Genomic DNA, 15,876 nt, shown 5'->3' on the forward strand with positions numbered 1-15,876 from the left:
AATCGACATTGGGGAACATGTATAATCCTAGATAGTAATATAAATATTAAAAAATCCCATGAAAACCATAATCCTCACAGCCTCCCATGGAGGACATGGCAGAGGTGTACAAGGGTAAGGATGACCTGGCTGAGGGACAAGTACCACGTGACCAGGGTCATCAACTCCAGATCAAAGGGGACTCCAAGTCTAGTTGTTACTGTGACATCACACTGTATGTGTCTTTTTTTTTTTTTAATTAAGAAATAAATTTAGGTTTCATTTCAGGGGCCAAACATAGTCAACCTTTTCAGGTATTGAAGCCTCCAAGGAATTGGTTCTTAAGCTCCAAAATGTGCTCTTCTGACAATTTCTCTCCTATTTTACAGGCTCACCTCATGGATTTGCTGTGACTTAGAGGAAAGGCCAGGCTTAGGAAGCAGACGGGCCTGGCTCAAATCTGGCTGAGGACTCACTGATTATGCCATCTTGAACAAGCATCTGAACGCTCTGGTCCAGTTCCCCATGTGGCACACTGAGGAAATAAGATTAAATAATAAGATGTGAGTGAAGGCACCCTAGTAGGCACTCTGCTTCTGTCTCAACCACCACCCCACTCCAAGCTACCATCTCTCATCTGGATCTTTATACATGTTTTTCTTCATTCATTCTGGGCCACTCCAATCTGCCCATTTCTGCCCAGAAAGCAAATATGATTGTGTGTCGGCCATTGAAAGATCAAAAGCCTCAACATGATTTATAGACTATTTCTTTCCAAACTGCAGGACATGAGCCATTAGTGGGTCATAGAAACAACTTTGTGGGTTACCAGCAGCATATTTTTTAAAGGGGAACAAAATAGAACACAACAGAAATACTAGATCGCAATGTCGATTTTAATCATAAGGATTATTACATGAAGCTTGCTTTCTCAATATGGGTCCCGGTTCTAGTATTCTCTGAGAGACGAAATAAGTGCACCTGTGAAACAAAAATAAGACAATGGTGGGGGGCAGGGAAGGAAGCTATATACACTTGAAAAAGCTAAGGGGACAGAAATGAGCTGTTAAAAATTAAAAGTTTGATAGGAGAAATGAAAAGGACAATAGAAGCAGGTTTACAAGATAAAGATGAGAAAAAATTTCAGAAGGTAAAGCATAGTCATAAAGGGATAGAAAATTGGAAGAAGAAAAGACACAAAAATTGGAGGTCCGATCCATGAGGTCTGATATCCAAATACAGGAGTTAATGTACAGAGGGAAAAACTAGAGGAAGTTGTCAAAGAAGTAACTAAAAAGTTTTCATAAAACTAAAGAACCAGAATTTTGAGACGGAAAATATGTAAGAGCACTGGGACAAAGAAAAGCTCCTCTAAACTAACAGAGAGGAACACAGCGCACTAGGCCTAGGAATCACACTTACGTCTCCCGTATTCCTCGCACCACACTCACAAAACAATGAAACAAGTTAATAAAGCAAACCCACAACCCCAGTTAGAATTAAAGGTATAATTAAAACCAAAATTAAAAGTACAATTAACATATAAAAAGGAAAAACCCCATATGATAATATTTACCTGTCTCTGGATGGGCAAATAACTTTCTAACTTTCTAAACATAAAGGCCATGAAAGGCATTACAAAGGAAAAGACCGACTCAACATTTTAATATATTAAACTGAAATATATGCGAAAAACATTTAAAATTAAAATTAAATATAAATTAAAGAAATGGCAAACTGGGAAAAATCTATGAACAGATTAAACAAAGGGTTTAATATGGAAAATATTCACATGAGCAATTTGTAAAAATGTTCATATACTGTGTAAAATATGCGAAATATTCATATAATATATAAAATGTTCATGTAAGTAGATGAGAAAAAACACTAGAACCATATTGGAGAAAAATGGGCAAAGGATATGAACCAATACAAATGGCTAGCATTCACTGAAGAAAAACAAGTCAATCTTAGTTGTAATCTAAGAAGTATAAATTAAAACTTGAGCTACATGTTTTCACCAAAATTTTTCACAATAATTTTCTTAACAAATTATTAAAGATTTTTTGGCGAGTAAAGTTAATGGTGAGGATTTAAAGTGATATGTTTCTGGAAAGTTTTGGCAATACATGCTAAGGATTTTAAATGCTTAAATCATGCAATGCAGTAATTCCATTTCTGGATATCCGATCCAAGGAATTTCATTATTTAACTAATTTTTTACCAAATATATTGATCTAGGTACTGAAATATAGGATATTTATAAGGGATTAGTAATACTTGTGGAAAAGCAAAAAACAAAATAACTGTCCAATAATAGGGGGAAAGTTGAGTCACTTATCTCCATCAAATAGAATTTATTTAGCCATCAAATATGATGGTTATAATTATTTTCAATAAACGGTAAGTAGACTTTCTTACTTGAGAAGAAATTTATTAAACACAGCATTTAGATATTGGCTGTCAGCAGAAACAATGGCTAACGTCTGAGGCATTCTGTCAACAATCCTCATTTGAAAGAATAGCTTTGAAATATGCACGGACCATGAAAGACAAGAAGGCTTTCCTGCTGTCCTGAAATCGTTGAGCAATCTGTACAATAAGCAATCTGGACAATGGCCACAGTGAGAGGATTTATTAAACTTACTTCACGTCTTACCTTCCCCAGTTTAAAACACACCTACACACACAAACACACACACACACACACATACACCAGGAAAGCTTGGAGGAATTATTTTTGAAAGACTCCTAATTTCCAGAAATCCATAAAGTCTAATCATTCTGATAAAAATACTTTTCTTCAATTGTCAGAATTGTCAAGTTTCCTTAGAGGAAGAATTTCTGTGTTACTGGGGATACCATGAATGAGGGTAAAATGGAAGAGTAACTGAAATGAAAGGGTACTTATTCTCAACTAGTACCTGTGGCTCCAATTGAAAGAAACATGGAGGCAGTTTCACAGTAAAAGCAACCATCTGAGACCCATAGAGAAGACATTTGTCTGGAGCACTGAAGGATCACCGTAATTGTACCCGGCAAATTCTGAGAAGTTCTGATTTGAGCACAGAGTTACACTTACAAAATCAGAGTGTTTCCTTTGGATGCTCAATATCTGAAGACTAATGTGTATCTAGATTATTTATTTTATATAGATGGTAGCCTGGCCTCATACCTCCTAGGATCCTTAGAAATGTAAAAAGGAAATAATTTAGTTTATAAAAGAAATACAGGGGACTTCCCTGGCAGTCCAGTGGTTAGGACTCTGTGCTTCCACTGCAGTGGGACGGGTTTGATCCCTGGTCAGGGAACGAAGATCCCACATGCCACGTGGCAAAGCCAACAAAAACAAAAACAAAAACAAATACTCAACTCAAGGCTTGTTTTAGTTGTCTATTAAAAATTCAATAAGAAATGAGGGCCTGTGTGATATTCGTAATCAGCATTTTATGGTTTATTAGGGGAAAGACCCTTAGCATGGTATTTAAATTTTTGACATTAATTTTCCTTCTAAATTGTTGCACTCTTCTCTTTTCATTTCTTTAGAGGAAGTTTTCATATAGAATGAAAAATTTGATTATATATTTATATAGTTTTAAATAAAATCATTGTAGAAGAATTTTTAAGATTAAAAATTAGGGTGAGATGGGGAGATTATCACATGATACAGGTGACCGGTACTTGTAGATCCTCAGGGTCTAGCTTGAGTGGTGACAGCTATAAGGAGGAGAGGAAGGCAAGCTGGATCCTTGGGTCCTTATATAAGGAAGGAGAGCACAGGAAGCCTCCCTGGGGTATACAGATGTCCCTGGGGCCTCACAGTAGACTGTCGTGGGATCCCCTGACATCACCGACTATATGTCTAGGGAGAGGGAGATGTAATAGCCAACGGTAACTAGGATACTGTATTCCCATCCTTAGAAAAAAAGATTTCTAAAGGACGAAGTTAATTTCCAGAGAGAGATGATCAATTTGTACTAAACAAGTTGATTTTCAGGGGCTCAGTGGCCAGTCGACAAGGAAAAGCAAATCAGAAGCGCAGGAGAAAGTCAGTGCTATTAGAGAAAGCTATGGTAATAAATAATATCTTTAAAGAGAGAGAGTGTGATACTTAAGAAAGCCATGAACAGAAAAAGAAAATTGAAAGGGAGAAATAAAAAGAGTTAAAAGAGAGATGAGAATTGAGCTTTGAAATAAGACGGCATTTGTATAGTGGAAAAAAAAGTGGAACCAAGGAGAAAGAAAAGAACCGGAGAAGACTATCAGTACCCTAGAGGTCAGAGACATTTTAGGAGGAAGGAGGTGTTCCATGAATCAATGATGTAGAGAGGTAAAGTGTAACCCATGGAGGCGCACTTGGGAGACAATGTGATGATTGACAGAGATCAATTTCAGTGGAGAAGTGGGGTCAGAATCAGAAGACGAGAGAGATGAGGAAATGTTTTTGTAAAGGTAGATTATTTTTGTTTATGTTTTGACATGTTTGGTATTGAAAGGAAGGTAAGAGAAAGGATGTAGCTTAAATCAGGAAACAGACTGATGACTGATGATTTAAGTCTTTACAGAGGTGATAGTGATCATTTAATTGACTGTAGTTTTGGAATGCATGGGAGGTGTCAATTTAAGGAGTTTAAATGGCCAGATTAGCTGTGGAGAGGGGGAGTATCTTCTCTTCCCCTGAGATAGGAGAGTAGGGAGAAAGATGTGGTGTAACCAAGAGGAGAGAGACTGCAGTGTGCGCCAAATGCTTTTAGATATTTATTTTTTAATAAAAATGTTTGGAGTGTGCACCATATAGAGTACCAAGATCCCTTGGAAAATTTGATGATGAACAAGACCTAGACAATGCTCTCAAAGTAGTTTTATATGGAAGATAAGACAAGCACAAAAATAACTCTAGAGATTGAGAACACAAGCTATTAAGTTAAATATAAATTTTTCTACACCTCAGTTTCTTCCTCCATAAAATGGGAATAATGATCATACCAGCTATGTTTCAAGCATCCCATTCTCTTTCTAGCTTACATTTCCTAGTGTTCTAATAGAAGTATTTGACCTAATGGAGACATTCAGCCCATGAATCAAGCACTGTTTCATTCTCCATCATAGCCCTCATGTTCTCATTTCCTTTTTTACCCAGGATAAATTTACTGGTCCATCATTGTAATCACTCTCTTATCCCTCCATCCAATGCATCAAGACACTTGTTCCTCTCTCCTTGAGATACACATGGCTGGAAAATCCTAACCCTGATGCAACCTTACTATTTGCTTTCTTCCCATCTTTTGGGTCCCCTTGTTGATGGAGGAAAATTCCACAGAGTCATACAATATGAGTTCAGGAAACACATCAAGACCAAGGCACACATAGGCTCTGCATTTCTTCAGCGTCTACATGGAGAGGCATCCCATGATGAGGAGGGTTTTGTTCTAGTGGAGGTCCCTTCCCCATTGCTCTTCCTTCATATAGGGCTTTGAAGACAGCAACTTTATTAGGAAAGGGAGCTTCAGACTGCTTGGGGAATTAAGTGGCCTAGATATCATGCCAGCCATTTACAGGAGCTGTCCGGGAAAGCCAGTAGCCCTGTACAATAGGAGGCACCTGGGGACCTTGGGCCCTTTTGGATGCTATAGCCCTCCAGTCATGGAAGGAGTCTAGGCTAGCCTATTGTTCAGGCATCTTAGGATGAACATCTAAGGTCATTTTTGAACAATGCTTCTCCTTCATAACAATCTATCCCCAAGAGCCTTGAGTGCTCAGCAGGTGTTTCTGGAATAGGAAGAGAGAGATTATTTGACTTCCACCCAATCTTTAGAGGCTAAGTGAACTGCATTTGTCACACTCCCTCAAGGATGAGCTAGATTGTCAACCACTTCCCCTCCCCACCATTTATTACCAAGAAATTCTACAGAGACCTCGAGATTGTTTCTTTGATGCTTTGACATTAAAGTTGGAAAAGGAGAAGAGTGTATTGATCCTCCATTACCTACCTTCTGCATGTTCCATGGTGCATGAGGCTCCAGGGCAGAGGTACAAAGAGCTACTACCACTCACTCAAAGGGCCCCTGCCATCAGTATTCGGGTCTGCAGCAAACATTCGTTTGATGCATTCTTACAAAAGCTACCAGCTGGGGTCACAGAGAGCAAGCCCTTCCTTGGTTATTTTTTTGTCCCTGATTCCAGATCCAAAGGAGAAATGTTTTATGTTTAAGCCAAATTGTGCTGACCTCTTTGGGGAGAGTGGTGGTAGAGGATTGGGCCCCAGCCCCAGCTTCCTCTTGTCTTGAGTGGAACCCAGATAAGATATAGGGACCTCTGGCACCTCTTGCAGACCATAGGAGATGTGGGGAGTTTCCATTAACTTGGAACAATGGCAGGCAAGCTGATCTTTCGTAGTCTTATTGGGGAGACTACAGGGTGAGGAAGATGAAATGCCTTTGTTCTCTAAAGGCATTTGAGCTCTTCCTCACCGATATCTTTAGCATGGTTTCCTTCTCCTCTCCCTGGTTCTTGTGCTGACCCAATACTAGTGGTGTTTAATGCCCTGACAACTGTGCTAGCTCCTCCCGTTCTGGCAGCTTTCCCAGGGAAATCCCTCTGGACCTAAAAGGACCCTGAAATTTGTATAACCTTTAGATCCCATATATTTTCTTGTAAGAAATCTTAAAGGAAAAATTTCAGGCAAAATACCTGTGTTTTCTGGGCTGATAACTTTAAAAAGGAGGTCTTTTAGTAGACAGTTGGAAGAGCCAGTTGGATTCCATTGTGATGCAATCAGGAATGTTGGAGTTACCATGGGGCTGATGTGAGTAAATCTGGAAGAGATACATGGGTACTGACCATCAATTCAAGTTTCATTTGGAAATGTTTTGTTGAGAGAGTACCTGTTTCCTTGGAAGGAAAATCGTCTCTACTTTTTTCCAAAGCAAGACAATCAGAGGAGCGTTCACTGAAAAGGTGATGTTTGGGCTGAGGCTTGAGAGTTACCTGGGTGCAAAGATCATCAGACAAGAGTATACCGGCCTTTTTTGAGACACAGCCAGGAATGTGTTTGGATTGAGAGAGCAAGGAGCAGGGTAGAAAGGGGTGAGGTCAAGAGGTGATGGTAGGCCAGATAACTTAGGGAATTTTAGGGCATTTGAAGGATTCTAAGTGGGGTGGAATAGGTGTGCCTGAAGTTTGAGGACAGGGGAAAGTGAGAGAGAATATTTGAACGGTGGAAATTAGGGGAGCTTAAAAGGATTAGGAAACAGTATTAAAGGAGCACTTGAAATTGGGTTAATGAGATAGTTTGCTTTGGTAATTTTTTTTTTATTTGTACACATATATTTTCTGTCCTAAATTATAACTATTACATATGCTCCATACAGTTCAAGTTGAACGTGGAGTGTACATGGTGACATTTATTTTTCACATTGTTTTCAATATGTTTTTTTCTTTTCACACACACACACTGTATTTCATTTTTATAAGGGATAAATACACTGACACCAAGCATTTTAAATGGATGACCACAACAAAAGCAACAATGATTGCAATTACCAAACATGAAACTCACTCATACCATGTCATAATACTGACATTCAGTCCAGTAATCCTCCACTGTAACAGCTCCTTTACTTTACAGTGAAAATTGATTTGTATATTTTTTGCCTCTGAGTCCTTGTGGGACTTCTCTTTTTTTTATTCAAACAGAAAGTCACAAAAATTATAATCATCCTCATAAGTTGACTCAGTCCCATGTAATTAATTTTTTTTCATCTTGATCTTTTGTTAGCACTTTTATGGATTCATCAGTTTTCCATTAGAGTTCTGAACATGCTTATTCATTCAGTTCAGCAGTATAGTCAGTTACCAGAAACCTGTACTTGTCAGAGTCTTTTCCATGAATTCCTTGAAGATGAAACCCCTTTATAGGAACATTTTTGCAAAAGCATCAGAGTACACCCAGATTTGTCTGTAAATGAAAAAAGACTTGAAAATGACCAAGGTTAAAGATTTGATGAAAGTTCATAATAATGCAATTGACAAGGAAATTTCGTTATTTCTGAGATACACATTTTAAAGTAATAACTAGAATTATGACTTATAACATTATACCAGAAGATATAAGATTTCTGGAAATTTCATGTAACGTCTGAAACATTTATATTAACATATTTCCATACAAATAACCCAAAGAAAGTTTAGTATTAGTTGTTTTTTGTTTGTTTGTTTGTATTTTTATACTGCAGGTTCTTATTAGTCATCAATTATATACACATCAGTGCATACAAGTCAATCCCAATCGCCCAATTCAGCACACCACCACCCACACCCCACCGCGGTTTTCCCCCCTTCGTATCCATACATTTGTTCTCCACAACTATGTCTCAACTTCTGCCCTGCAAACCGGTTCATCTGTACCATTTTTCTAGGTTCCACATACATGCGTTAATATACGATACTTGTTTTTCTCTTTCTGACTTACTTCACTCTGTATGACAGTCTCTAGATCCATCCACGTCTCAACAAATGACTCAATTTCATTCCTTTTTATGGCTGAGTAATATTCCATTGTATATATGTACCACCACTTCTTTATCCATTCATCTGTCGATGGGCATTTAGATTGCTTCCATGACCTGGCTATTGTAAAGAGTGCTGCAATGAACATTGGGGTGCATGTGCCTTTTTGAATTATGGTTTTCTCTGGGTATATGTTCAGTAGTGGGATTGCGGATCATATGGTAATTCTATCTTTAGTTTTTTAAGGAATGTCCATACTGTTCTCCACAGTGGCTGTATGTATTTACATTCCCACCAACAGTGCAAGAGGGTTCCCTTTTCTCCACACCCTCTCCAGCATTTGTTGTTTGTAGATGTTCTCATGATGCCCATTCTAACTGGTGTGAGGTGATACCTCATTGTAGTTTTGCTTTGCATTTCTCTAATAATTAGTGATGTTGAAAAGCTTTTCATGTTGATGCATCTCTTTTTCCTAACTTTAATGAGAATGTTACTGTTGTTTCACTGTTAAGAATGATCCTTGCTATTTTGTACCTTGAAATCCTTTATCTTACCAAACAAGTTTCTCTTGATGCTTTGCCAAGTAAGAATTTTAAAATCATGAATGGATTTTGCATTTCATCAAATGCTTTTTTGGTACCTGTAAGATGATGATACTTTTCATTTACTTTGTTAATATTCTGAATTATATCATTAAATTTTCCAATGTTGAATCATCCTTGCATTCTATTTGGTCAGGATGTATTATTCTTTTATTATATTGCTGTATTTCGTTGGATAACATTCCTTTTTATGCTTTCCTCTATGCTTATAAACAAAGATGGCCTGTAGCTTTATTTTTTAGTGTCCTTTTTTCATTTTGCTATCAGAGATCAGAATAGCCTCATCTGAGTCGCTTTCCAACTTTTTCTATACTCTGAAACAATTTGCACAATAAGAGTTAACTGTTTCTTGAAACTTTTCTAGATTCACATGTAAAATGATGTGTCTCCTGGACTTTCAGGGGTCATACTTTGAACCAGCTTCTTATACTGGGGTATTATTCAAGCTTTCCAGTGTTTCTTGGATCCATTTTGGATATGTTGTCTTTACAGAAATTTATTCTTTTCTCTTATCTTTTGAAAATTTTGCTGTCAAGTTTCTCCTAAGATTCTCTTTTGAGATTTTAAAACTTCCTTTGTGCACTATTTCATTCCTAGTGGTTTATTTTCCCCTTCTTTCTTATGCTCAGTTATGCCCATGCTTTATTGCTATCATTAATTTCTTCCAAGAATATTTTTGGTCATCAGTGTTCTGTCTTGTATGTGTTTTCTTTCATTAATTTTGTCTTTATTCTTTGTTATTTTTTTACTCCTACCCCTTCTTTCTCTTCTTCTATTTTGTAGCTTTTTCAATTGAATGTTTAGTTTATATATTTTCAATCACCCTTCCTTTTCCTTTTGGTACGATGAAAGATATCTGTCTCCTTTAATGCTTTTCACCCTAAAGTATATTTTAAAATCTATCTAAATAATTTAAATACATTTAAACAAATTTATTTCACAGAAATTTGTGAAAATCATCATAACTTGATGAATTATGTCAATGAGCCATTCTGATGGCTGTGTAACCAGCACCTGGGTTCAGAACAGAATATTCACATTATTCTAGACACTTCCTCACACCCCCACTCACAACCACTATCTTTCACAAAGGTAACCACTACTCTGACTTCTAACATAGATTACGTTCCTCCTTTTTATCTTTATATAAATGGAAGCAGAGAATAGGTATTCTTTTGAGTCCGGATAATTTTGCTCAGTATTATGTTTATAGAATTACTCTTTTATTTTCATGGAGTTTTTGTTTATCTCATTGCTGTATTGTATTCCATTGTATGAATATACTACAATGTACTTATCCATTCTAATGTTGACTGGCATTTGAGTTGTTTCCAGTGTTTGGCTACTGAAATCATGTTGTTCTGAACATTCTTGGACTTGACTTTCATTGCACAGACATACACATATCCTAGGCATGAATCATAGCACATGCGTAAGTTCAATTTTAGTGGATACTGTCCAAATAGTTTTTCAAAGTGAATGTAATGATTTCCATTCTCCTTACTAGAGTACAAGAATTTCCATTGTTCACAACACCATTTCTTGTATTGTCAATCTTATGAAATTTTAGCCTTTATTTGAATATGCAATTATAGTCCACGGTGGTGTTTTCTTTGTAGTTCCCTAGTAACTATTTCCAAACATTAGTTTTCAACCTGTCTCTATTCTTTTTTTTTTTAGGTTTTGTTTTCAATACTGCCCTGAAGACCCTGCATTTGGGATACCCAGCCAGGGCTGGGTGATTCACTAGATCTCAAGAGGACAGAGCCAAGTGTCAACCGAGGACATCACAGACTTGCAGGCTCAGCCAGCATCAGTCCTGAGCAAGGCTTCTGCCCAGCGTGGAGTCCCCTGGAGAATCAGCAAGCCTAAGAAATATTATCAACTCATTGCATTAAAGTCTACTGGGGGTTCCTGCTTATATACTCCAACCCATTTTTGAAAAAGTAGTGTTTTCCAGCATCCTCACCTATCCAGAACATAAATCAAAACTTGGGAGTTTCCTGCTTATTAATGAAAGCTATGAAGTCTAAGTCCAACTGGGCCCAGAACCCAAGTTGTAGAATAATGGTATTTCATCCAACCAAAGAAGAGTTTAATGATTTCGATAAAAACGTTGCTTATATGGAGTCCCAAGGTGCGCACCGAGCAGGCCTGGCGAAGATCATTCCACCCAAGGACTGGAAAGCCAGACAGACCTACGATGATATCAATGACATCTTAATAGCTGCTCCCCTCCAGCAGGTGACTTCTGGGCAGGCAGGTGTGTTTACTCAATACCACAAAAAGAAGAAAGCCATGACCGTGGGTGAGTACCACCACTTAGCAAAGAGTGAAAAATATCGGACTCCACCACACTTTGATTTTAAGGACCTGGAGAGAAAATATTGGAAAACACGCCTCTATGATTCACCAGGATATGGTGCGGACGTCAGTGGCTCCTTATTCGATAAAAACACGAAGCAGTGGAACCTTGGACACCTGGGAACCATTCAGGACCTGCTGGAGCAGGAGTGCGGAGTGGTCATCGAAGGCGTCAACACCCCCTACCTGTACTTCGGCATGTGGAAGACCGCCTTCGCCTGGCACACGGAGGACATGGACCTTTACAGCATCAACTACCTGCACTTCGGGGAGCCCAAGACTTGGTACGCGGTGCCCCCGGAGCACGGCCGGCGCCTGGAACGCCTGGCCAGCCAGCTTTTCCCGGGCAGCGCGCGGGGCTGTGAGGCCTTCCTGCGGCACAAGGTGGCTCTCATCTCGCCCACGGTCCTCAAGGACAACAGCATCCCCTTCGATCGGGTCACTCAGGAGGCTGGAGAGTTCATCGTGACGTTTCCCTATGGCTACCACTCTGGCTTCAACCATGGCTTCAACTGCGCGGAAGCCATCAATTTCGCCTCCCCGCGCTGGATCGATTATGGCAAAGTGGCCTCGCAGTGCAGCTGCGGGGAGGCCCAGGTCGCCTTCTCCATGGACGCCTTCGTGCGCATCCTGCAACCGGAGCGCTACGAGCTGTGGAAACGCGGGCAGGACCGGACCGTGGTGGACCACACGCAGCCCACGGCGCCGGACAGCCAGGTCCTGAACGCCTGGAGGGAGGTCCGCGCGTCCCGAAGAGCCACTCTCGCCACGAGGCACCACGAGCCCCGCCGCGCTCTGCGCCCCCGAGGGCCTGTAGCCGCGGGCGGTGGGACCCGCCCCCGAGTCCCTGTGCGTGCTGTGTCCCGGCGCCCCTCGCCGGCCCGGGGTTCTTGCTCTGCCGCCCAGTTCGGGGCTGCGGCCACCAGCACCTCCGGGGAGCCCGGCCCGACCCAGCCGCCAACCCCAGGTCCATCCGCCCCGGATCGCCACCCAGCTGGAAGATGTGGCCCTCGTCGTCGTCCTTGGGAACAGGGCACTCAGGAGCCAGCTGCTCCCCCCAGGGCTAAGAGGAGGCTTTCGTTAGACACAGCTCAGGACCCAGAGGCTCAGCCCCTGCCTGTGGATGCATCCTCGCCGGACAACGCCGACCCGCTCAGCCCTGGGCTCCAGCATCCCGCCACGGCTTCTGGCTGTGGTTGTGGCCCTGTCCCCTAAGCCCAGGGGATGCCTTTCTACCCCACTGCTCTTGCCTGGGGATCCTGTGAGACTGGTCGCATTTACATTTCAGAGCTTTGGGTATTTGCAGGTCACTAGTCCTGCATGAGAGTGCCTCCTGTGCTGCCGCTGGACGTGCTGGGTCCCTGGTGTTTACCAAATTCTCCAAAGTTTGATCTTCCTTCCAGACCCTGGAATCTTTGGACACTGCTAACTCCTGTGTCACAAACTGAGGTTTCATGCACTGGACACTCTAGTGACTCTGGGAACTAGCTCTTGCTGAGGTCGCCAGAGCCCAATCTACCTCACACTCCCATCCTGTGGGCCAGCTCTGGATGCTGCGGAACTTCTAAAGACCCCTGGGCTTTCATTACCGTCCAGCCTCTCTTCTTTTCCTCTTCCCCCTTCCCTTCCCACTTTTCTTGCCAAACTAGGCCCTTTTGACCAATTAGGTCAGTAGAGACTCAGATAATAACTGATAATCTTTCTATGTCTTTGATGTATTGATAATGTGTTCTCTGCCAGTATGGTAACTAGAATGTTAAAATCTGACTTTATTAAATATATTAAAGGTAACCAGAATGTTAAAATCTGACTTTATTTTTTGTGCTGTTCAGTCAGTCAACTGAGAGGTGGTCGTTTTTTCTGCACTTTTCTTAATAATTATATCAAAACATTTCAAGCAAAACTTATTTTTCTGAGCTGGTTGCCTTGTGTGATGTTGGTGAGTGAGTTTGGGGTTGATTGTTGGGTTCCAGCTGGCTGGCTGGGTTGGGGGATTTGATTTGCAGGCCTATCTGAAGGATGACTTGGTGGAAATCACCTGGCACTTGGCTGATCCAAGTTGCTAGGAGAGATGAGCAAACATAGGACAAAAAGTGCCAGCATGTGAAAATCTTCTCTCCAAGTCTCCACTGCCTTCTCAATGCTGTATGTACATTTCACATGGTTAAGTCATTGATACATCCCAAGAAACAAATCCACAAAAAAAGGAACAAGACAATTTCAAGTGGGCATATGTTCTGTGAAGAGATTAAAGGGGATGGGATGATAGTACAGAATGGGCAGTGTGGTTCCGGTGGTCAGGGAATACTTCATAGAGCAGGAGACCTTTCTGAGTCCCAAATGACAAGAAGGAAGGTCCAGAGCTGATTTCCACTTGGATGAAACAACAAGTGTAACAGCCCTAACATAGAGCTTGGTGTTTTTGTGTGGATAGAGAGGAAGCTCATTTGTGTCTGGGGCATAGAGAAGGGAGAGGCAGGGTCCAGGGTATGTAGGACCTTGTAGCTCATGTTAAATATTTGAGCTTTTTTCAACTTGAAATGAGAAGGCATTGGAAGTTTACAACAGCACTTGACATGATATAATTTGCATAGTTAACTCATCACCTTAATTGTTCTGTGGACCCCTTCGGGGCAGGAGAAGTAGTTAGAACATCTAAGTAATACAGGTGAGAATTGATGGTTACTGACTTAGGCCATAGTGTTGAAAATGCACAGAAGTGGCCAAACTCAGAATCAGTTTTGGAAATTGAAAATGATAGTTTGGATGCAGAAGGAAACACTTCAGAGAATCAAACCACATCTCTCTTCCCTCCAGCTCTCCCCTACAGAAGTTCAGTAACAATCTGGAATTTGAAGCACCATGTAAGACTACAGGCAGGACTAATGAAAAAGTAAGGCTTGTCTGAAGTTCTGATTGAGGAGTAGCAAAAGCCTATGTGTCATCCCTATCACCATGCAGCTAGGCAACTCTGTGCTAGTATATTCTGTGGAAAACTGAAGCTGAGAGACTGAATTCAGGATCCTCAGTGGAGGATGGCAGTGCGATGCTTGGCTGAAAAGATGATTAAGCCCTGTATTGAGATGGTGGAACCACATGATGGAAGCAGACTGGAATTACTGGGAAGGCAGCAGCCCTGGAGAGCAACTGGACCATCGTAGATCTCATATGAGCAAGGAGTAAACTTTCATGTGATAAGTAACTGAGATGTTGAGGGCTTTTGGTCCTTTCATTTAGGTCAGTTGTGGATATGGCAGTGCAGAGAAATGAGGGAACTCTGAAAAGTCTCTGTGAAGACAGTAGCCTGGCTCATATTGCTATTTTAAATTTTAGAAACTGAAATTTTCCTTGTTATATTTCAGGGATATCACAATCTCTTCCCGGCTGATACACGCTCCAAATAACCTAGGATAACAAAATTGGGGGTTTTGAAGGCCAAGAAACAAAAATAAATTTCAGAAAATATTTCTTCCACTATACTTCTTATGTTTTCACCCACTTTTATACTTGAAACAAAATTTCCTTTGCCCAATAAAGAGAAGCAATGTTAAAAATACAGTTTAGTTTTACCAGTATACTAGTTCCTAAATTAGTCTTCTTGACCTAAGTAGGCATTTCTCAAAAGAAGATATACAAATGGCCAACAGGCCCATGAAAAGATGCTCAACATCGCTAATTATTAGAGAAATGAAAATCAAAACCACAGAGGGGTATCACCTCACACCTGTCAGAATGGCCATCATCAAAAAGTCTACAAATAATAAATGCTGGAGAGGGTGTGGATGAAAGGGAACCCTCTTACACTTCCGGTGGGATTGCAAATTGGTTCAGCCACTGTGGAAAACTGTATGGAGGTTGCTTAAAAAAACTAAAAATAGAGCTACCATATGATCCAACAATCCCATTCCTAGGCGTATATCCGGAAAAGACGAAAACTCTAATTCGAAAAGATACATGCACCCCAGTGTTCACAGCAGCCCTATTAACAATAGCCAAGACATGGAAACAAACCAAGTGCCCATCAACAGTTGATTGGTTTAAGAAGAAGTGGTATATACATACCATGGAATATTACTCATCCACAAAAGGATGAAATATTGCCACTTGTAGCAGCATAGATGGACCTAGAGAATATCATACTAAGTGAAGTAAGTAAGACAGAAAAAGACAAATAGATCACTTATATGTGTAATCTAAAAATCAATACAAGTGAATCTATATACAAAACAGAAACAGAGTCACAGACATAGAAAACAAACTTGTGGTTAGCTAAGGGGAAAAGGAGCAGGGGAGGGATACATTAGGGGTATGGGATTAACAGATACACACGACTGTACAGAAACAGATAAGCAACAAGGATTTGCACAAAAAAAAAAGCAAACAAAAACAAAACAAAAAAAACCCAAGGATTTGCTATATAGCA

The 15,876-nt window shown here is 40.5% G+C and overlaps 1 protein-coding gene across 1 annotated transcript; it reads left to right on the top strand.

The window, feature by feature from the left end:
• The first annotated feature begins 11,102 nt into the window (after positions 1–11,102).
• Positions 11,103–12,668, top strand: LOC133099187 (lysine-specific demethylase 4D-like). Its single transcript, XM_061202691.1, has one exon. The coding sequence runs from the start codon at positions 11,103–11,105 to the stop codon at positions 12,666–12,668; it is 1,566 nt and encodes a 521-aa protein (XP_061058674.1).
• The last annotated feature ends 3,208 nt before the right edge of the window (positions 12,669–15,876 follow it).

This window comes from Eubalaena glacialis, chromosome 10 (assembly GCF_028564815.1).
Source record: "Eubalaena glacialis isolate mEubGla1 chromosome 10, mEubGla1.1.hap2.+ XY, whole genome shotgun sequence".
Taxonomy (NCBI): Eukaryota; Metazoa; Chordata; class Mammalia; order Artiodactyla; family Balaenidae; genus Eubalaena; species Eubalaena glacialis.